The 24,905-nt window shown below is 34.6% G+C and overlaps 2 protein-coding genes and 2 long non-coding RNA genes across 4 annotated transcripts in view; 1 reads left to right on the forward strand and 3 right to left on the reverse strand.

Moving 5' to 3' along the window:
- LOC147076893 (uncharacterized) overlaps nt 1-24,905 on the reverse strand; it is a 300,090-nt gene that overhangs the window by 32,309 nt on the left and 242,876 nt on the right. The window lies entirely within an intron of this gene.
- On the reverse strand, nt 3,886-5,383 carry LOC147076894 (uncharacterized). The gene is made up of 3 exons (XR_015069385.1): nt 5,164-5,383; nt 4,215-4,478; nt 3,886-4,008 (listed from the first exon to the last, which is right to left on the reverse strand). It is a non-coding gene; the product is annotated as an uncharacterized LOC147076894 (long non-coding RNA).
- On the forward strand, nt 10,835-15,133 carry LOC147076895 (uncharacterized). Its single transcript, XM_085940574.1, has 2 exons — nt 10,835-10,935; nt 13,243-15,133. The coding sequence occupies exon 2, from the start codon at nt 13,243-13,245 to the stop codon at nt 14,191-14,193; it is 951 nt and encodes a 316-aa protein (XP_085796700.1). The 5' UTR covers nt 10,835-10,935; the 3' UTR covers nt 14,194-15,133.
- On the reverse strand, nt 17,159-22,471 carry LOC147076896 (uncharacterized). Its single transcript, XM_085940567.1, has 3 exons — nt 22,273-22,471; nt 20,786-20,884; nt 17,159-18,855 (listed from the first exon to the last, which is right to left on the reverse strand). The coding sequence occupies exons 1-3, from the start codon at nt 22,429-22,431 to the stop codon at nt 17,701-17,703; spliced, it is 1,413 nt and encodes a 470-aa protein (XP_085796693.1). The 5' UTR covers nt 22,432-22,471; the 3' UTR covers nt 17,159-17,700.

Raw genomic sequence — 24,905 nt, forward strand, 5'->3', positions numbered from 1 at the left:
TACATTCATCACATTTAAATGGCTTGTCTCCAGAATGAGTCATTTTATGTTTCTTCATGTTATTTGACCTTGCAGTTAAGTAAGTACATTCATCACATTTAAATGGCTTGTCTCCTGAATGAGTCATTTTATGTACAATCATGTCTCTTGACCTTGCAGTTGAGTGATTACATTCATCACATTTAAATGGCTTGTCTCCACAGTGAGACAGTTTATGTATCTTCATGTTGTTTGACCTTGCAGTTGAATAGTTACACACATCACATTTAAATGGCTTCTCTCCAGAATGAGTCATTTTATGTACAATCATGTCTCTTGACCTTGTAGTTGAGTGATTACATTCATCACATTTAAATGGCTTGTCTCCACAGTGAGACAGTTTATGTATCTTCATGTTGTTTGACCTTGCAGTTGAATAATTACACACATCACATTTAAATGGCTTCTCTCCAGAATGAGTCATTTTATGTACTTTCATGTCACTTGACCTTGCAGTTGAGTAATTACATTCATCACATTTAAATGGCTTGTCTCCGGAATGAGTCATTTTATGTACCTTCATTTCTCTTGACCATGCAGTTGAGTAATTACATTCATCACATTTAAATGGCTTGTCTCCAGAATGAGACAGTTTATGTATCTTCATATTGTTTGACCTTGCAGTTGTGTAGTTACACACATCACATTTAAATGGCTTGTTTCCAGAATGAGTCATTTTATGTTCTTTCATGTTACTTGACCTTGCAGTTGAGTAATTACATTCATCACATTTAAATGGGTTGTCTCCAGAGTGAGACATTTTATGTATCCTTATGTTATTTGACCTTGCAGTTGAGTAATTACATACATCACATTTAAATGGCTTGTCTCCAGAATGAGTCATTTTATGTACCTTCATGTCACTTGACCTTGCAGTTGAGTAATTACATTTATCACATTTAAATGGCTTGTCTCCAGAGTGAGACAGTTTATGTATCCTCATGTTATTTAACCTTGCAGTTGAGTAATTACACACATCACATTTCAATGGTTTCTCTCCAGAATGAGTCATTTTATGTTTCTTCATGTCACTTGATCTTGCAGTGGAGTATTGACATTCATCACATTTAAATGGCTTGTCTCCAGAGTGACACATTTTATGTATACTCATTGTATCTGACCTTGCACATGAATAATTGCATATGTCACATTTAAACAGTCTTGCAACGGTATTATTCATTTTCGCCGATGTATTCACATGTAATAATTTGTGAAGCTTCAGTAGGTTGAACGATCCGAAATAATCAAAACAGATACTACACACAAAATTATTTTTATAAAAAGATTTTTTTTCCAATTTGATAACAGCCTCTAATAGTTCAGGGGTTCTCACATTCGATTCAAAAATAACTCGTTTACCAGTGCGACAGGCGTTTGTATCACTAAAACTTTCTATGTATTCTCGGACATCTTTCTTAATATCCTGTTCGTCAATCTGTATGTCCTCCCACGTATCTTGTACATCAGTATTCTCCGTCAATGATTTGCGTCTCGCAATGCTGGCCGTTACTGAGCTTCCAGCGACAAACTAAAAGGAAAATATTGAAAGCGTCAGTTCGTGAGATGACATATTATTTAATTATAAATTATTACCAAATGAAAAGACTCGAGAGCCAGCCCTGCACTAGTCAAATTTGACAATGGAATGTCAGCAAAGCGAAATGGTGAAAGTCGCGACTGAGTATACCCACCCACAGCGTGCCAAGGGAAATAAATGTATTATGCAGAAAAGAGCTACACTCCCATATGCAACTGTCCGCAAACTCAGACTGCAGATTGGCTTACTGGAAATATAAAGCTGCATCCACATTATTAAATGCACAAGCGACTCTAAATCGGGCTCCAAGCATTCGTGTAGTAAATCGCATCTGAAGAGGTGTAGTGTCAGATTCCGTTGGATTTTTATAGATAGAGTTTATCTGCCGTCGGATTTCCTTAACGCACCCTAATTTTCTTTGAGCCTTCTAGTACCCCCCTGAAAGCCTCCATCGCCCACAAGGGGGCGTCATCGCCAACTTTGAGAAACACTAGTCTAGACACATGACAATATCTACGTACGTGTATAATTTATGAATTCCATTAAACCTACTTAGTTTTTTGATGGCTTGATTGAAAGAACTAATCGGTCCCAATATAGGTATGTGAAGAATGAATTAATGTATACCAGGATAGGCTATGCCAAAATAGTAGCCCTAGATTGCACTAATTGTCCCAACAAAACACGGTTATAATATTAAAATTATTTATGTATTATATGGGTTATTAACTGCATAATGTGTGCATTGCTTTTAATAGGGTAGGACGACAAGACGGATTGTTTTGAATAGGTCATTGATTTATCGATTTGAAATTCTAACCTCAAAAGTGCAACTGTCATCTTGAGTATCCTCTTGCTTTATTACTTGGTTTTCAGGAGAGTTTGATTGTAATATTTGCACGTTATGCTGGTTTCCTTCATCATATGCGTTTAATTCGTCGGGTTCAAGTTTCACGTCCATTTTTCTGAATTTTGTAAACTTAATGATAGGAAGCAGCCAGCGCCGACCGCGTGCTTTTTTACCATAGACAAAATTGCTGTCAACGCAATATATTTATTATTCCTCAAAGTATTGACTGACAATGTTGTAAATAATATGAAATTTATAATCTGCTCAATAATAATTGAAAATTTTAAGGGAAATATTACTTATTATATTATCTACCTACCTAATAATTCTTTTAAAACACCGTCAGTTAAATGCCGAATAGGTTAACGGGTTTTTTAAGTTCTTTTCAAGCCTAGGTAGATTGGTGTTAATTGTAGATAGGTAATGTATAAATAGAATAAATTAATAATAGCCGTTTTGCAAAATATAAAAAAAATGTTGCATATTCTTGCACATTGCGTCGCCATTCAACAGAAAATGACGTTGTGCATTTTTTTTACTAAATTGAAAAGTGACTCTTTTCATAAATATGGGGAGTTTGGACATACACAAATTTTATATTAATACCTACCCATACTCGTGAAGACAGCCTGAGGTATGTTTGTTTCTGCAAATGAACACAATATTCCACCATTTGAATATTTAGATCCAGTTCTGTTTCTATTTCACTTGACAATTTGTTTGGTTACCATGCTAGGAAAATCTTATAATCTACTGACTACTACCTAGGTACGTATCGTTGTGCGTTTTTGGGACCACAAAACAAACCGAAACCTAACACTGTAACAAAAAAAAGTAGCTTGGATAAGATTTTGGTCTATGCCTATATAAATCCCAGGGAACAAAAAAAAATATTTGAAACTGGCTTACCCTACTTGGTGCTGTATAATTATGTTGTGTGGAAAAATATGGAATACATAAACTTTGTTAAACTCGGGTTATACGGCCTGACCACCATAAAATACCCTGCTTCAAAACATTAGTACACTGCGATGGTTTTTACATTTTTTTTATTATGTAATGCTAATATTTATTTTTCTGTTCTGAGGTAAATCCATTAAAATTAATTTACCACAATATATTAGTAGGTACATTAACTATTTAAATGTCTCCAGAAAACTGTCGAGCGCGCCGATTCGTAATTTTTTCCATTTCGAGCGCTACAAGTGAATGCATGACCTATTAAAATTACAATAGGTACTTGAAACATCCAAGTACAGCGACATAATATATTTACGTAATTATTATAGAATGATTGGTGGGTAACCATAATCGATTATGGTGTCAGTGGACTCGTTATGTACATTGGTAAGTTTGAAATACTCGTTCATCCACTTAAGCTGTACCTACCTGAAACGTGTAATATTAATAATATGACGTTGTGAATGTTAACCATATTAAAACTGCGATAGGTATGTTTATGTTAAATATAGCTTGTTTTTATTTTGTTTAAAAAAATACAAAGAAATACAATTTTGTAAACATTATGAGCAGAATTTATTTTGCTATCAAAAATATTGAAAAAAAAGAATGCATCTACCGACTTATTGTTATAAAAACATTCATATATTTTGGATAGGTATCCTTGGCTGGGGTTTTCTAGTTTAAACAAATATATTGCCTCTTCCATATCGCCCACAAGATCGCTTTAAAGTAAGTAGGTAGTCTCAATTTGACTTAACAAAAAAGCATGCAGAACAAAGCATTTCTGCCAGTAGGTAACTATTAATAAAACTTTATTTTGACTACACGTCATTCAAATGAATGTTTACCTATTTTATAACAAATATTATTGTTAAATATTGGTTTAACTCAAAGAGATTGAAGACTGCTCTTTGGGTTAACACTAAAAAACGGTTTAGAATTTTACACATTGTGCAATTATACATTTCGTCATATAACTAAACATAAAAATATAAACACCTTATTTTGGCTTTTTTGTATTGAAAAAGGATTACACATGAGAAATGCATAGGTACCTATGCTGGCAGTTACTGAGCTCCCAGCGACAAACTAAAAAGAAAAATATTGAAAGTATCAGTCGGTAGATGACCTATTAGGCTATTATTATTACCAAATGAAGACTCGAGAGCCAACCCCGCACTAGTAAAATTTGTATCTCAAGGTTATCGCTGACAATGTCGTGTTAAAGATTTATAATTTATTCTATAATCATTGAAATTTTTAATGTTGACGTCAGACATATGACAATAATATGGACATGAACAAACGATATGTACATTTGCATCAGAACATTTTGAAATAGGTATGTTCTCGTAGTTATAATCGAAGGCAGTTTTTATACATTCATCATTTTTATATGAACAGATCTGATCTAGGCAAATAATTGTAGTTTTATATTGTGGGTACTTGTGGGAACCATTAGTTAACCATTAAACCTACTTCGATTTTTGATGGCCTGATTCAAAGAACTAATCGGTCCCAAGATAAGTTATGAACAAAATGTATAGGTACCGAGATAGGCTATGCCAAATAGTAGTCTTAGATTGTAGCAATTGTCCAACAAAACACTGTTATAATATTAATGTGTACATATATGGATGTTTAATGTTATCCTGGGTCATTGACTGCAAAATGTGTGCATTTTGCAAAGCTATTAAATAGCGTAGGACGACAATACGGATTGTGTTGGTCATTTCAACAAAAAAAAAACAGAAATACGATTTGAAATTCTAACCTCAAAAGTGCAACCGTCATCGAGCGCATCCTCTTGCTTTATTACTTGGTTTGTATGTAATATTTGCACGTCACGCGATTGCTGGTCTCCTGCATCAAATGTGTTGAATTTATCCGGTTCGCGTTTCACGTCCATTTTGGGTGAACTCTGTATATTATTAAAAATGATATGCAGAATTCACCGCGTGCTTTTTATTGGCAAAAATATCGACGACGGTATTGCGATTGCCATTTTAAATATTTATTATTCCTGAACGTATTTTCTAATACTAAAGATACAATATTAAGGTGTAATTTAATAGATATTGAACATAATATTATTAATAAAACTATAAATATAATAATAATACGAACCAAACCTAACAAGTATAAAATTGGTACACGTTTTTCACTTATGTTCACGCATAGGCATATTATATTATTTATAGGTAGGCATCGCATCTGTGCAGTGACGTCCCTAGATGAAATGCCGCCCCTAGGCAGCGGCAAAATGCCGCCTCATTTTTTTATACGTTATTTTTATCATCCTTCATGAGTCCAATATCTAAAAAATGTGTTGTATGGATACATTACCAATAAAATATCAGACTAATCGCAAATCTGCAAGTGTGGTCTCTGGTTTCTGGTCACCAAGGACGTTGAAGGGCAACGGAAGTAAGCTAGATATCGTGAACCCGATAAAACCAGTGATCTTATCTTTTAATGGAAAGATATTTTCATTATTATTAAGTTTATGTAGCTATTTCTATATATTCCAAATGATTTTTCTCGATTTGCCGCCCTTCGAATTACTGCCGCCCCCAAGAGACGCTCAATCAGCCTAACCCCACGGGACGGCACTGCATCGGTGTTTATTTATAATAACTAAAGAGATTGAAGACTGCACGTATGAAAGGGGTTTTATTATAGTTTCAATATTCAATGAAAATATTCAAATTTGCTGAGTAAATTATTTCAATGTAGAACTATGTTATCTGTATATGTCATATTAAAATAGTTCTGCATAAATAAATTGTTTCCTTCACGAGTATTTGCACTGTTCTTCCTTATATGACACGTCATATTACCTAACAATATAATAGGTCACTCAAATTCATTACTAGATCTGTCAACTTTACTTCACTCTGTGTTATTACGTTTCGCTGAAATTTACAGTACCTAGCTATTCAAACAATCAACAATATTGTTAGTAGTTATTACCTACCTATTGCAGCTCTATTATCTCCCAGAGGGCAATAGATAGTTGAGAATATCAGGAAACACAAAATTGATGTGAATTATTACTGGATTCCCTATTAGGTGTCATCAGGTTAGGTATCTACGAACGGCTGTCGAGTGTTAAAAAATATGATTTTTATCGCGCGCTGTATTCGGCGACAATTGTTGTTTATATTCTCGTAAGAGTTTCTGGACTGCTCAATGAGGTCACCTGCGGATCTATTCAATATTCACTTCGCCACTGCCATAGGTACGTCCATGGAATATGCTGCTAGCGATGAAATATTACAAGCTATGTCCTCTCTTTATCATCGTCAAATATATGGGAATCATAACTGATTGATAGTATTAATGTAGTCACCAACTAAACCAATCTTGAAGGCTTTGTAAAATTAATATGTAGGTAAGTAATTTTAAAATGTCACAACAGAAAATATGTATTAACAACGTACCTATAAAGAACCGTCAATAAATATGACGTGACACGCTTTTTGGCTATTTTAACCCCCTCCCCATCGTGACATTACGTTTACCACCGTGTATATAATGTGTATATAACCAACTTGGAGTCCCATGGAGATCAAAGCTGTATTCTGTGAGGACCAAATGTCGTTTGTTTAACGCGTGCGTGCTACCTGTGCTCCTGTATGGCTGTGAGACATGGCATCTTACTATGCTTCAAGAGTCTCGGCTTTTGAGCTTTGAGAATCGATGTCTCCGCCGAATCTTAGGGGTATATTGGTACGACCGCGTTACAAACACCCGAGTTCGTGAGCAGACACAACAGCCTTCGGTGATTGAAGTTATCACGAAGAGAAGATTTACGTTGCTGGGACACGTATTCCGGATGCCGCCAAAGAGTGCGGCACTTCGTACCCTTGTGGCACAGCCTCAAGGGTTCCGTCGCCGTGGCCGGCCCTCCCTCACCCTGCAGCGATGCTACAAAAGCGACCTACGTGCTGCAGGTCCGACATGGCAGGAGGCGCAGGAGTTGGCGATGGACCGAGGGAAGTGGCGCCAACTTGTGCTTGCCCTATGCCCCAACGTTGGGACGTGACAGGGTGAAAGAAGAAGAAGAAGAATATAATATTACGTCACATTTTTACACCCCCTACCTACCCAAATGTTAAAAAACAGAAATTTTATTTTTTAATATTATTTATCCCTAATCTCAGATACTGAGATGAGCTTGTGACGTCATATTATTTTCTTTGACTGCCACCCCCCTTTGTCCCAAATCATTACAATATATCAGACCTCTCTCCCATAGAGTGTAACGTCATATATGGACGGCCCCTAAGACTTTCTATTTAAGTCAATATTCTTTGTATTTTTCCTATTTAATAAATTCTAATCTACGTATATTGTCTATGACGTCTATTATAGTGGCATCACTGCCGGTGGATTTACGTAATATTTTCTTACATTTCATTATAATGTTATTATAGTTATATCGTGAAACATGGATATCAAACTTGAACCAGAAGGCGACTCCTTGACAGAAGGAAACCCGACAAGTCCTGTACAGTTTAATGTCCTAATAAAACGGTCAAACAGTCCAGACGATCGTATTCACGTAAAAAAAGATGTTGATTACAGCCCTTTTGAGGTTAGTTTCTCACAATGCTATGTTGTGGAACAATTTAACCTTGAACTTGCACAGATTTAGATTTCTTCCAGTGCATGGTAATTACTGTTACCTACCAATACTAATTCCGACTGCTCTCACAAGAATCCTGTTGCATCGTTTTCTTGCGTCGCCTTATTTTCTATCATATGTTTCGAATTTCACTCTTACGTGGTTTGCCAACGCCACCGTATCTTAAGATACAAAGCCTGAGCTTATTATTATCTTTTTACATACCTAATCATATTCATCAAACGAGTGGTCCTATTGTCCAGCCGGCAAAATCAGATCCCAGATTGTCTGACATATTGATTTGCAAAATCAAATAGGTAATTATAATCCCTTTCTAGTTTCGAATTGAATTACCTATAAACATTTTGCAAATCAAATGTATTATCCACCAGTGTTATTATTACAACGTTTTAGCTCGTATTCTTATTTGTCCGGTAGTTCTTTGTCCGGTAAAAATCTTGCAATCGATTTTTAACTAACTTCCCGACTAGCTACTAACTTATAGAATATATCAGAACACGATGCCAATGCATTTTTTTTAAATACTTTTATCAATCTTTAAGTAGAATTGAATTCATTTTCAGTTAATTCTGTTTTGTATGAAAAGTTATTTCGACACCATTATTAGGGGTCTTGGGTCCTAGCAACTAAATTATTAAAATAATGTATACGTGCCTATGGAAATCAATATGACAATTAATTGTCAAAATGACATTTCAGTATTATTTCTATCAAATACCTAAATTTTTTTTTGATCGTTTAAGCTAGTCAAGTCACGTTTATACGATTCAACAGAAAATTTAAAAACGTTGTATATAAAAAGTTCTTTTTATCTTGTAATTATTTATTTTATAAATAATATACATTCTTGTTACTTATCAGCTGTCAGTCAGAATATTCATTCATACAAAAACCGATGTAATATCGATTTCCAAAAATTGTCTTATGTAGCATTGAGTTAGGTATAGGTACATAACGTGACCATTTATTTGTTCCTCAGAACGGGAAATTTACTTATTTTTAGGTTAGAAATACTATGTGCATTGAAGAAAACACATATTTCTTCATAGTTTCGAAAAGAACACGAATTGACACGTGAAAATAAATAATTTATTTGATCTTATTTTTTTTTTGAAGAACAAACTATATTTGGTTTTGATTTCAAATAAGAATGAAATTCTTGGCAGAAAGAACTTCTTCAAATTTACTATGGTAATTAAACATTGTTTTAAGATCAGCGACTTGCAACTGTGTTTTTTCGCTCGTAATGTATTCATAAGTGAAAAGACAGTTTCTACCGGTGCCTTTCTGTCGATTTTTTGATTTTTCGCGCCTTTTTTTGAAATTATTACCGTGGGGTGCTAGTCTCTTTCTTAAAACGGGACAACGGCAAAGACTACCTAAAAACGGGACGTATGGTCACGTTAGGTATACATTCTATAATATGTGGAAGGTGTGTTAATGCTAGTGTATTATTTATCATCAAAATCAAACCATTCCTTATGTACAAGACAGCTGAAAATATCGTTTTGTAATAGCATTTCAAACTCGTATTTTTACTAGCAATTAAGTACATTATATGCATTCATAGTGTAGGCATATTTTTGAAGTTATACTTCTTTTGGCGAGTTTGGGAAATCAGATCAGAGTGTATTTTTGGCGTGTGAGATGTAACACATAATTTATTTTTTCACAAGAAAAAAAACGCACTCGATTGGATTCGAACCACCGATTGTTCGGTTATTAGCCGAACGCACTACCTTTACGCTACATTATGATAATGCATCGTGACGATTATACAGTATAATATTGTAGCTTAGAATAATTGTTATATTATAGTAAACAAACGATTAAACGTCAGATTGAATGTTGGTACTTTAAAAATAAAAACAACTAAAAATCATTATATAATTTAGTAATATAAGTTAAAATGTATAGAAATAAACCAACGGCGTTCCAATAAGCGGTCCCTTTTCTTGAGTGTGTAATTTATCAAGATAATTAAGAGCTAGTCAAAGAATCTAGTTTATAACAAGTTTTGTTTTTGTTTTGTTACGCCAAAGAAGTATAACTTCTAAAGCGCGTACATAAGTACACACACCGATGTTTTTTTCAATCAATTTCTATTGTACGATAACATCTTTTTGGCTACGTGTTAACTGTCAACTAACATGCTCCGCCCATTTTTAACCGCATTTCCATTATAAACTAACAAGCTCCTCCCATTTAGTAGACAACAGCGCCTAGAAGCGTCGCCAAGAAGATGTTGTCGTACAGTACTTTATGAAGGTATTTATTTTCATAATTCCTAGTGGACAATTAACTTGCTACCATAATGTGAATCGCTATCAAAAATATTGTAATCCCTTTTGTAAATTTACCAAGTGCAAGTATATTATGTATTTATTTAAAAGACGATCACCACAGAACAGATAATAAATAGAATACCAATAGGCTATATTCAATACGCCGCATGGTGAAGCAAGCTTTTGAATGTGTGAGTGTCCTACGAAAATGAAGCACGCATTATGCACGTGTAATAGTGTGTGTAATACATCAACATTAAAGGAGCGTAAATGCATAAACCGAGAGCAGTTTTCAGTATTCGACGTTAAACGTATTCTAGACACGTGTGTAAGTTTAACCCGGATTCATCCTTACTCGAGTCGGTTACCTGCTATTGCCTTACCCGTTGTGTATTTAAGTTCCCATTATTTCTGAGTTTCCTGACGATCACTTTTTTAAATTACATAAATGAAAAACTTTTAGGACACAGAGCACACCACACACGTCAAAACTGAGAGTAGCTTTCGACTACATATCTGGAAACCTGAGTTTCATGAAAATACGATTCCAATCAAATATGAAGATACTGAAGCCGGATGCTCGTACTCTGAAAACAGAACTTCCGATCAGGTACCTAGGAACCTAACACTGTTTGGTATTTTTACGATCACTCCATTTTTTGTTATAGTGTAGGTACACTACACTAGCTAATAATTTAATAAACTATTTTTACCGAGGGGCACAGGTTCGTATAGTGCTGGGTGTCGTATTTTATTTTAAAAGATTTCTCAGGGGTGCTTTCAAATTGGGTCTAGGACGATTTGGCGCCGCGACAACTGGACACCACGCAATTCGAAATTAAATAGATGTTAGGTTAGGTTTTAGGTTTAAAAAAATATTTAATAATATTATTTATATTTAAATTATTATTTATTATGATTTAATAGTTGATGAGAATTTAAATATGCACACTTTAATAATGATTTAATCGTGCATATGTTTAAGTTCCAATGAAAAAAGAGTTTTTTTTAATTTTATATAAAGCCTTAGGCATGGTAATTCTCAATCCGCAATAAAAAAAACAGTAGGTTAAGAGTAAAATGAATTAAAACTACTAAGTAGTCGATAGAACCTGATTAAAATTCCTCGTCTACGTTCTGTATACGTGTCTACGACAGTACGGTGTCCAATTGTCCGGGCGTGCAGTTGTCCCATTCCCTTCAAATTATATGTTCAATAAAAGAATGTAACTCTATTTAGACGATTAGCAGACTATCTATCCATATTACATGAATAATATTTAACTTAGATCTTATAATAATCATTTTGAATAATTAAGCACTTTTGTGATATCTGTAACTGTTGATTTCTCTTATTTAATGTCTGCTATACTTACCAGTGGCCAAGTAGTGCAGAGGTAGGCTGTTACAATCCTAAATACGGCACATTAAGTTTTTGTTTGTCATACGTATTTGTTTTTATTGAACTAAGACTAAAAGTTACAGATGGTGGTGTTGGTTTTTTTTTTAATTATTGAAATCACGCCTCAACCAAACCATAATAATTTTGTTTTTTTTTTGAATCGGACATGGTCAATAAAAATATTTTTGGCGATCTGACAAAGTTATGCACACTCTTTCATTCATATTTATTTGTTTTCGTTAAATTAAAATTATATTTATATATATTATAATATATCGATACCCACGGCGGCCACGCGACTTAAGTGTTGGACTATAACGCAGTGGCTTCCAGGTTTGAATTTTTTGGCCTGGCAAGTACACATATTGTTTTTCAATTTGTGTCTGTCAGGGTATGGACCTAATAGGTTGTGCAAGTGGCTGACATCCATTTCTCTGTTGATACAAACCTCTACTCTGTGGAGGCCCATATGATCCTATTAGGATCGGACATGGTAGAAATATACATATATTATTACATTATTATGTTGTCATCAACAAACTATAATAGATTTAAAATATTAATTCCTATGAAATATCCTTAATTATGTATGATTGAATGGCATAATTTTAGATATTTTATATGTGCACGAGTGGTTTTTGACTATTATCTATTATGGCTTGGGTTCGCAGGGTTAATTTGAATTTTAAAACCTAACCAACACCATACGTAAATAGTTGTAGTCTTAGTTAAATGAATACAAATACGTATGACAAATTTAGTGTGCACTATTTATTGCGGATCTTAACAGCCTACTTCCACCCTTCGCCACTGCATCATACAGTACAACTATAATTTTATTGGGTATCATTGTTACATTGAAATTTTCGTACTTATAGTTTGGCTTCTTTATTTTATCAGATTGTAAATTTAGTGTTTGTAGTTTTACGTTATCACGGACAGGCACTATGTACTTCGATCGAATGATGGACGAGAGTGTAAACGATTATCGATAGATTGATTTTAATTTGAAAACATGACATGCATAAAAAACACTAGAACAATTAAATCATTTTGGTGAAAAAAATCCGACACCCGACGAGTCTTGAACCTGTATCAGCTGGATTCGCGCTAGTATGATTTTCCAATTAAGTTATGGGTATCTTACTTAATCACTACGATTTTAACTAGTACTTATTACATGAAATGCTTATCGAATTGCTTTGGCTATCGATTTTAGTTTATTAAATTAAGGTAGGTATCAATTAATTCCTTAATTACTAACTGACGTACTGTATATGCATGATATGTTTTCAAATTATGTATATTCAATATATAGAATGTTACATTTTCAAATCTTGTGCCTTATTCGTTGAATACAAAAATAGTTTATTATATTAATTTTTATTCTTTCTGCTCAGTTGCTGATTTTATGTTTTAACGCCAGATGCCTTTATAAAAAAAACTCTGTATGTATGTTTGGAGTCTAATATGTAGAAAATAATAATATGTCTTTTGTATTTATTAATTTTGTAGATGCTATACAAAAACGAAAAGATCAAAGATGATACAAAGCAGTCTGAATTTCTCTTAAATACAATCGAAGATTCTTCACAGGATATAAATTTGGACAACTTGGATTATCAAAAACATCTAGAGACAAAACCTAACTACGACGAAATGAATATTCATATTGACAACGTTAAAAATGAACCATCGGAAGAAATCCATTCGACTGAAAATACCAACTATGATTGTGATGTGTGTAAAGATTTCTTTCCAACTGAATGTTTTTTAAAGGAACATACTATGGTGCACGACGTCCCTTCGACAAGTGATGATGTAATGAAGGAAGAAAGTGACAAGCCTTATATTTGCAACCAATGTAACTATAGATCCACCCGCGCGTATCATTTAAAGAGACACCAACTGGTTCATAGCGGTGAAAAGCCGTTTATATGCGGCTTATGCGATTACAAATGCACAACTGCCACTAATTTAAAGAAACACAAAATGATTCATAGTGGCGAAAAGCCGTTTAAATGTACGCTTTGCGACTACGCATGCTCAGACTCTAGTCTATTTAAGATACACCAGAGAATACATCGCGGAGAAAAACCATTTAAATGTACATATTGTGCTTACAAATGCTCGCATATAAGCAATTTGAACACGCATAAAATGATTCACACCGGATTGAAACCGTATGAGTGCAAGTTGTGTGACTACAAGTTTAATAGTTCGAGTCAGTTGACGAGACACGAGAAGGTTCACAGTGGTGAGAAACCGTTTAAATGTGATTTATGTGATCACAGATGCTCGGTGTCGAGCGATCTGAAGAGACATAAGATGATTCATAGCGGCGAAAAACCGTTTAAATGTAGGTTGTGTGATTATCGATGTACGGTGTCAGCAAACTTGAAAAGACACGTAAAAGTAAATCATAGCGAGACAACCAATACAATAGATGAAATCGAAACGTCGTAGTAAAAGTAAACAATATAATTTAAGAAAAGTGTATGTAGCGAAGTGGAACTATTCGTTTTGCTCTTCATTTTCGTGATCTTCGCTGTACATATCGTCAATGTATGTCAATTGTCTACGGCAGGGATCGGCAATGCGGCGCCAATGCATCCTCGGAGAATATTTGATGCGCCCTCAAAATACCATCAAATTATAATACTTCACTCCACTAACACATTGAATTTAAAAAGCAATGTGGTGCTTTTCCTTGCATCTTTAGATTTAAATCATTTAACTTGCTCTTTATGTCTATAAAAAAACCGAGGTCGATTAGCTAAATTGTTTTCTAATTCCTCTTAAAATTCGCCTCGGTGCAATAGTCTTTTATTTGCGGTAAGTATAAGGTTGATAAATCGTTTTTTAAAAGTATTTTAGCTCTGCTGACCCACCTCACTTCAGTATATAAAATAAGATCGTCGAATTGGACGTTTTAGTAGTCTTAATAGGTAAAAACTTTATTAACTACCTACGTAGTAAATGCTGAAGTATATAAACAAAAGACAAACAAAATAATTATGAAAACGCGCGTTAACATCATTTTACTCCCTTCTTCAATTATAGTTTGTCAATTTATGGCTACGGCCGTATGTTGTAGCTTAACTACTGGGGAATGCCAAAAGAAATGGCGCATTTAAAAAAAACACTACCTTATTCTTAGGTCAATAATTATTATAAAGCAATCATTATTCGTAGGATGTTTATCACACTTGAATGATCAAAGACATAACTTATAAAAAGTATCTTTAGAATTATCTTCAAATGTGTTAATCTTGCCCATTTTTTGAATAATAAAATGCCTAATTCTTGTCAAATTTGGGATCACAGAGATTATCAATATAATTTTTTATCGTAAATATTTCACTATAATAATGTCGACATAAATTATACTGATGGTTTTATAAATGCGTTTAAAAATTAATAAATGTAAAAAATCTTAACACCACTGCACAGTTATGTACTGAAATATGAGTATATTCTTAAACATTAGAGCGAGAGGTTTAAAAGAATACTATTTTATGTAATAAAAATACTTTATGCAGTCAGCAAATGCTTAAAATAAATATAAAGGATAATAAGGCTTCAAAATTATGTAAATAGATTATCTACAACATTTAAGGAATGTCCAGGATCATCCTTTGAAAATAGAATAAAAGCTCCATTTTTACCCACGCTGAACACGTCCGCCCTTAATAATACATTCAATAAGCGCCTTACTGGGATACTTAATACAAAACTGGGAATACTCAAGTGGAATAGTACAAAACTTAAATCCATTAGAATTAAAAGACGCGTATTTTTGAAGTAAGTACCTATTAATAGACAATTCTGTGTTAGAATTTTTAATCATTGGTAAGTATTTATTTCGAAGTGTCAGAATAAAAACACCAGTTTCAATGTGGAGGGTAAAATAATGTTTGAGCAAGAAATAATATTAAAAAATCGGTTTTAAAACTAAATAATCAATATTTAAATTACGTGTATCAGTAGATAAAACATATATCCATTATTATTAAAATAGCTTGACAAGAAAACAACTTTAAATGGGACGCAGAGCAATTTAGGGTTACCATCCTCGCACGGTAAAGATATTAGTCTATGATCGCACGCCATATTCATGAATATTCGGTACAAATAACCATTATTGTGATTATTAAAAGAACAGCAACTCAAAAGTATCGAAGGTCCAGCAAATAGAGCTCAATGAGCACACCACAAAGGGAAGACAGATAACCTCAATTCCGATAACTTTTAACCCAAAATATAATGAGTGATCAATTGATTGATTGACAGATTAGAAATATTATGGAAATTAAAAATCTATTAAACTATTATTGTCTAATTGAAAAAACCCGTTTTATAAATTATTTCTATTGCAATAATACGAATTTGTCTTCAATAATTGAAATTGTATGAAAAATTACTGGTACCTAGCTTAAAGTTAAGTGTGAGTCAGTGGATTATTTCAAAATTGAAAGAACTTCTTCGACGTCTTTGGAAATTAAGAGTATAAGTAGGTAGTATTGTATAACGGAGTGACTTTATTCCACATATTTATTGTAATTCGTGAAATTATTATTGTACTTAACTATAGTAATAACTAATAACCAAACATGGATCTTAAGCCACGTTAACACGGTCCAAATACGATCCAAGTACACTTGGACCGAGTGCCATTCAAGTGGCAGCTTCATACTAATCATTCCTATCCAAGCCTACTCATCCAAGTTAGCTTGGATAGGAATAATTAGTATGAAGATGTCTCATACGAATGCGCTTGGATGGCACTCGGTTCAAGTGTACTTGGATCGTAATTGGACCGTGTCAACGCGGCTTTAAGATCGTACATCTATTAAAATAAATTACAATTGCACGTTTAATAATTTAAAATTTCTTGTGGGTACATAAAAATGAAATAATAAAATGTTTTGATCGTAGCTTTTTGAATTTAATGTACTTAATACATATTATGTACTTGCTTGTGGATAATTTACTCAATGATAACTTGTATTATTCATAAAAAACATCTAAGGATATAATATCATTAAATTAAATTACATAATGCCGGCGCTACATTGGCGAGCCAAAAGTCCGAGGACAATAATCGTCCGATTTGTCAATGATCTGCTCCTGATAAACGAAAGAATAAAAAAGTCGAGCTGTCAAAAGTTAAATGTTGCTTTATTGAGAAGAATAAATAGTAATAGTAGGTAGTCAGATCTTTTATACAAAAAATATAAAACAAATATTAACAAAATAGTTTAAAGATTAAACTATACATATTATTATAATTAAAATTTAATTAGGTATATATACAATTATACAGGTTTACGGTGACTATTGTAAATATATACAGATGTGGAAATAAAATCGCCTAATTCATACTATTTATTCGTTTGGTACAATTATTTTTTATTATTTTTCTGTCAAGTGGCTAGCAAATTGAAGTACATTACCTTATCCTGCACCATGTCTTCCAACAGCTTGGACACTGTATCTCCTTCTAGACACGACTTTGCTGTCTAATATCTTTCCGTGTATTATGAGTTAAAGTAAATTATAATATTATCAATGCTGAAAATATGAGCTATAGTTATTTTGGCATATCGACTCGCCTTCAAACTTATATTGTTGTACGTACACCGTTACAGCCACATCTTGATAGCTTACTACATTGCCAGATTCTGATTCCGTATTCCCTTCATCGAGTGTCAAGACTTGTCTCAATTGCGGAAGTGGTTTGTACTTTTCAAAAGCGCTTTTTGCCATTTCAATTTTGGTTTTGACCTCACAGGCTAGGCTCCAATAGATACACAATTAATGAAGCATATAAAAAAAGTATCCATTAATGTGAGTACGCGGGTTTGAACCCAATATATTGAGGCAAACGGTAAAAAGCCACTGTTTGTAAAAAAAAAAAGCTAGTTGTTCAACTCAAGAGAAAAATATCATTGATGCATATTATGGGAGTGATTATTTACCACTATGAATATTCAATTTATGTCTATTCATGGAATTAGACTGCTTGCATTTGTAATCACATAAATCACAACTATACGGTTTTTCTCCTGTATGAACTCTTATGTGTATCTTTAATGTTTTAGATTCTATACATCTATAGTCACAAATATCACACTTGTAGGGCTTTTCGCCGGTGTGAATCATTTCATGTCTTTTCAATTTACTCGACGCTACGCATTTGTAATCGCATGTACCACATTTCAAAAGTTTTTCTTCATCATGAATCAATAAATGTCTTTTAAATTGTTTAGAACATAAAGATGTATAGTCACAGAGCTGGCATATTAACGGGTTTTTGACACTGTGAAATATTTTAACGTGAGATCTCAAGGCAGCGGAGTTCGTGGAAGTCTGTTCACACGAGTTGCAATTGTAAGATTTTTTAACACTGTGAACGATTTTGTGTTTTGTTAAGTTAGACAACTTGGCGAATTTATAGTCACATGAATCACACTCAAATGGTCTTTCGACAGTGTGTGTAGTCGCATGTTCTTTCAGCTCATTCTCGTATTGGCATGTATATTCACACAATTTACATTTGAACTGTTGGTTTTCGCTATGGATCTGATAATGCATTTTCAAATTTCTAGCGTCTTTACACTTGTAATCACAATACATACAAGTGAATGGTTTATCATCGCCGTGGACCTTCTTATGTCTCTTAAGAGCGCTTGATTGTATACATTTGTATTCGCATACGTCACATTGAAAGCGTTTTTCGCCAGTGTGTATCATTTGGTGGGTTTTCAAGTAGCTCGAATACGCGCATTTGAAATTACAGAATTTGCAGCTGAACGACTTTTCGCCGCTGTGTACAGATTTATGCTTCTTGACATCGCTCAACCGTTTGCATTTATAGCTACATATATCGCAATAGAATAGTTTATCGGCAGATTGATTTATTTCATGAGACATAGTAGTATATATTTGAATAAAATCTTCTTTTTCATCATACGCTTTTGTCAGTTTATCTTTGCTGTTGTCGACATGAATGTCTACACCAGCTACATCTTCATTATTTTCTTGGTATTCTGATGATTCAGAATTGATGTTCTTTGAAGAATTATCATTATTACAGACGGGAAATACTGGAAGATCGATTATGATCTGTAAATTTTAAAATTATAAATATATTTTTAACGGACCTGAATGATTGAAACTTTATTAATGAGTCAACTGTATAACCATATTATATATATTTAATTTATTTTATAAATAAAAACAAGAAATTAGATTGCAAGGAGTGCTTCTCTAAAAATTGGTCGCCTTCTTAGCAATTGAGAGATTAATCTGATTCGGTGACTGCGAATGGTTCGCTGCTACATTCTCTGAATCTTATTATATGGTATTGATGTATGGACGCTAAACCAGGAGACGTCACAAAGAGCTGAGGCTATCGAGGTGTGGCTGTATATAAGACCGCGATCTTTAGATTAATAAAGCCTGAGCATAAATTTTTGCATAAGCAACGAGTGGTCCACTTTTCAGCTGTCAAAATCAGATCCCTGATTGCTTAACATACTGATTCGATCTTTCCGTTTCAAATTGAATTATAAAAAAATCTCAAACAAATATATTAAATATCAGTGCTATTAATTATAAATAATACACATTTCTGTTATTCATCAACTGTCAAAGTCAGACTAATCCTTCACACAAAAACCGGTGGTAATATCGATTTCCAAAAAATATGTACCATTGACCTATGCATTACATATTTTGTAGAAGATGTGTTTATGCTAGTGTATTATTTATCATGTAACTTATCTATTCAAATCAAACCATTCCCTGTGTGAACAAACGCGTCAGTATGAGCACGTTATAGAACAATGACATTTCATACATAGGCAACAACAGGAGGGGCGAAAAAAGTAGGACCAGTCGTTGTGAATGTATCGGCTTTCTACTTTAGTCGGCAATGGTATAGACGCATCCTTAAAATATCTTAGACTGACCGGGTGACAAATGTCGACGTTCTTAATCGAATGGAAAATTGCCGAGAAGTTTTGCCTCATATTAAAACCAGAAAACTACAGCGCTTCGACCAAATTATGAGAGGACAATCTAATTGTAATTTTAGCAGACAACAACGTCACCATTCATGGTTTAAGAACCTCCGTGTATGGTAGGTATAAGTTCAGCTTCGCCGAAATGTTCCTGGTAGCATTATAAGATACGAAAAAGTTCACTCTGATGGTGGCCACTCTTTGGTAGGTGATGGCACGATTAGAAGAAAACACAATTTGGAACAATCCAAGAAATAAACATATTAAAGAAAGAAAAACGGGCGAATAGGGTTCGAATCCACATATATTACACTACGGACGAGACCTAATCCAACTATTCAACCGACCCAAGTGCCTATCAGCCATGGCGATATTTCTATATATATATATATATTTTATAGACAGACGAGTATTTTTGACTATTATCTATTATGGCTTGAACATACATAATTTTGAAAAACACTTTCTGAGAAAATATATTATAACAAATGGAAAAAATCTTTTTTGAAAAAAGTAAGCCACCTGCATCTCCCGGGTTTACGCCCCATCCGCGCATAACCTCTATGCTACGCGGTGACATACTAATTGCGACAAATTTTAACTATTGGCCACTTTTAATACCCACTCATCAGCGCTCCTCTAAATCAAGCTACTTTTGGCGATCGGTTTAGATTCAGACTCAGAAAGTATTTTTCAAAATTATGTATGTTCAATTATTAGAATGGTACATTCTTAAATCTTGTGAATTATTCGTTGAATAAAAGAAATTGTTAATTATATATTATGGCTTGGTTTCACAGGGCCTAATTGGTTTTTAAAAACTAACCAATACCATCTGTAAATTGTAGTCTTATTTCAATGAAAACAAATACGTATGACTGACAAGGTTTAATGTGCACTATTTATGGCGGATCTTAACAGCCTACCTCCACCCTTCGCCACTGGTAGCCACAATGCCCAAAAGATGCTCGATAAAATATTGAAAATATTAGTAACATGAAAAAAATATTATTTATAAAAATCTTTATTACTTGATCCGAAGTTCTGTCTTGCGCATATGAGCATCCAGGTTTAGGTTCTTCGCCTTTTAATGGATGAATTGGAACTTCGTAAATCGTACCATCGTCGAACTGAAAATAAGTAATACATAGAATTTAGGAACCTATACATGTCTCATGTCTATCTATGGGGAAGACAATAATAGGCGATTTACGAATTGTTATATCGATGGCCTAATGTTAAAATTCAGTAAGTGCCTTTAAAAATTGTGCAGGAAGCTAAACAACTAAATATTTAATATCCTGTATCTGACTGTTAAGCGTCAATGACATTGAGCTACTTTACGAGCATGCTTGTTAACGAATTTACAATCTGCCTGTAAAGTCGCCCAGTGTCATCATCAAACAAGCTAACAAGCAGATTGTAAGCAATCTACCGAGAAAAGTTGAAAGCCGGTCAACTTGACACACTACACGCCGGCGCGTGGGCCTACTGCGTCTGCGCAGTAGAGCGTAGTAGCGACCTCCCGGTAAAAAAACGAACTACGTTCTGTCAAAATAGTCGCTAGCTTGTTGGCTTCTCAGCGAATGGAAAGTTTTGTGTGTCATCATCACAATCGCAGTAGCTGAATCGCCCGCTTTTAAATTCGCTAACAAACAGCTTGTAAAGTAGCTCAATGTCATTGACGCATAACGTCTAATATAATGATAACAACCAACAAAATGTGACATAGATATAAAGATAAACATCCAAATTTGTGACATTACTTACTGTTTTACCTTTTAAATAATTCGAAGGTGACATTTTGAAGCTGAATTCAACACACGTTATGCAACACGCTTGACAGATTAGAGGCAAGATACGAGATATTACAGGTTTATTACCGCAATGCGTGTGAAACATGGACCCTAAGTAAAAGAGAGATCCAAAAACTAAGAGTAGCACAACGTGATATGGAGAGGTGCATGCTGGGCATAACGCGAAAGGACAAAAAGAGGAATGAGTAGAAAAGGAAGCAGACAAGGGTTTGCGATGTAATAGAGTTTATTAAAAGCCTTAAATGGAGATGGGCTGGACACATAGCTCGAATGAGAGACAATCATTGTACAAATCTAGTCATCCAGTGGTATCCAAGAAGTATAAAACGTCCGCAAGGTAAACCTAGAGGCCGCTGGATCGATGAAATGATAAAGTTCTGCGGAAGTACGTGGCAACGCAACGCACATGACCGAGAAGTGGAAGCAGTTTGAAGAGGCCTTCATCCAGCAGTGGATAGATTTAGGCTATTGACGATGATGATGATGATTACCGCAATGTTTAGGTACGGGAAATTAATAAAATGGCTCTAACTTTTTTGTTAAAATAAATACAGATACGGGAATTTCGCAGTCGATGGGCAGTATTGTTGTTGTTTTTAGTAAGTAGGTACATAAAAAAGCCATTTTCGTCATAAACAGGGTAAAACATTACACCATTGATATGATAATACTATTATGTAATATTATGGAAAAAAACAAACCTCAAAGGAGCAGTTTGAAACATCGGCATTCTCTTGTTCGATGTAAAAATGGCCGTCTGAGGTTGTTGAATGATTTATTGGCACATCAATCCAAATCGGGCTTGGCGGTTTTTCTTCTATTTCATCTTTGTCACCGCATGGTTCTCGTTTCATATCCATTATAGGTTTTTAGGCGTCCAGGAAATAAAATTGAAGGGAATATTCATTCACATAGGTACTACTTTTCACTTGTCAAATGGCATTTTCCATAGACAAGTTGAAAAATATTCAGTGTTGTCATTATTGAAAAATACTAACTTTAAAACTACCAAAGAACTATTTTAGTATTTTTTAAAATGGCATCCATATTTTATCGACCTTTAAGCCGGCTCGCACATCACAACTCGCCTCGTGTGCCTGACCGCCATAAATCAAAACTTCCGAGAACGGGAAGCGGGTGTCCCATGATACAACCTCACACATCCGCCTAGCGATATCGACATTCGCCGCAACGCGGCTGCTCCGAACGCGACGACAGTCTGGAGAGAAATGGCCGATTGTGCGACTGTGCGCATGCGCGGAGTCGATATTGGCCGGACATCGACATGCAGGCTTTGCAACTTGACGCATGTCGCAGCGTCGCAGAGTCGCAGTTGCATCGGCCAATCTGCGAAACTCCATCTGATAACGTTTGTTTCTTGGTTTACGATGACGTCACATCGACGAATTCGTCGTAAGACGCATGCGGCGAGTTCTGATGTGCGAGCCCACTTACGTTCAGAATAACAGTTTTTTTTTTTTTAATATTAATAACCATGCTCTTGCTTTTTTCGTACAAGGTGGTTGGGTGGGTTAGTTTCATTGATGTAGGGCTAATTAGGTTTCTCCATTTTTTATATCTTTAATTTTCTTTATGGCCAGGATTAAATATTTTGTGTACTAGTGTTCTTGTGTTGTTCTATTGCTTAGTACTTCGTGAGGCTTTTGGAGGTCAATTTCACTATTCTATCATGATTCTATCTACACCGAGTCCTGAGAGCCCATCGCTCCCTTTCTAGTGTAGGGCAATCGTTGATGACATGCCACACAGTTTGAGATTTGTGTTGCCGTCACATGGACAACAGTCATCATCCAACAATTTAAATCTTTTTAGATAAGCTCGCACCGCTCCGTGGCCTGTATCTGTGTGAATTTTTTTTGTTCTTGGCAAGAGTGATGGCAGAGTTTATGTTTGCAATAAATTTCTGCGTTAGGTATTGATCCTGCGGCGGATGTTGTGTATTTGTGGTCCCATAGCTCTATTGTGTCTTTGTTTAGTTTTTGTTTTGCGTAACTTAGAGGGAAGTGTGTAGGTTCAAAGTCTTTTATCCGTTGTGGCTTGTTTACTGTATTTATCAGCTTCCTCGTTTCCGGCTGTCCCTGTGTGACTTCTTATCCAGAAGAATATAGGGTTTGTTCCTATCATTCGAAGCTGTGTTGATGGTAGTGATAAAATGTCCCTTACTAGTGGGTGTGGATGATGGGTTTTGAAGAGCTACCTACCAGACTGAATTGGCTATCTGAGAATATGTTAACATAGTTGTATCTGTGGAACTTTAATCTTTTCAGTGACCACTCGAGAGATTCTCTGATAGCCAATATTTCTGCTTGGAAAACAGTGCGGTAGCTTTCGAGCTTACATTTTCGGGGGGTTATTAATGTTCCATTTTCGTAGGCTACAAAAGCTGCCCCTACTTTGTCATCGATTAGACTGCCATCTGTGTAGATCTCCAATCCTGTGATGTGGTATTTTGTTTTATTGTCTTTGTCAACTGTTCCTATGTGTTCTATATTTTTAGATCTCTGATACCAGGGTGTGGAAGTTGTGTGTAGTGTAGGTATTTTGTTTTCGTTTGTTCTGTCTGTAGGTAAGTTTCGGGGAAGTACCTATGTGGCTTGTTTTAACTGGGTATATTCCTGTAAGTTCTTTTATTTTTATATCTATTGGCACTATGCCTGCCAGGACTTGTGCTGTCGTTAGCGATACCTATTGTGCGATATCCCTTGCAAATTGATATTGCAAAAGGTCTTTGCGCGGAATTCAGTCTTTTTGGATCGATTTTCTGAGTTGCTATATTCCAGACCGATGCCGCGTAAGTTAAGGTTGGCTCCACAGCTGCATGATATATATTTTTCAAAACTTCAGGAGATGCCCCCAAGTGGCTCTAGCTGTTTTTAAAAAGATTTTTCCCATTTGAGCTGCTCTCTTACATATGTTGTCAATGTGTTTCGCCCAATTGGTGTGCCTGTCTAAAATAATATGCCAAGAATTTTAAAGGAATCAACCAACTCATTCGGTTTTCCTTTCCACTGCATTTCTGATGTCCGTATTTTTCTTTTGTTGATAAACATTACATTAAATTTGTCTTAATATCTGAGAAGGTCAGAATAACAGTTAATATAAACTGATATTTCGTGCGTCGGGATGTGAAGTCAGATAAGTCACAAATTGTCATTTTGAGATATAGCAAAAACAAAGTTCAAAAAATTCCCCACATTCCCCTAATTATAGTTATGTTTTTTTATGGGTAACAAATTAAATTACATGTAAGTACATGGCTTTCAATTATAAGTCTTAGAAGTATTCTAACTATTTTGTTTCATTAAAACTTAAT

Source organism: Rhyacophila brunnea, unplaced genomic scaffold (genome assembly GCF_057557595.1).
Source record: "Rhyacophila brunnea isolate RB1 unplaced genomic scaffold, BYU_Rbru_1.0 scaffold_13, whole genome shotgun sequence".
Classification (NCBI taxonomy): Eukaryota; Metazoa; Arthropoda; class Insecta; order Trichoptera; family Rhyacophilidae; genus Rhyacophila; species Rhyacophila brunnea.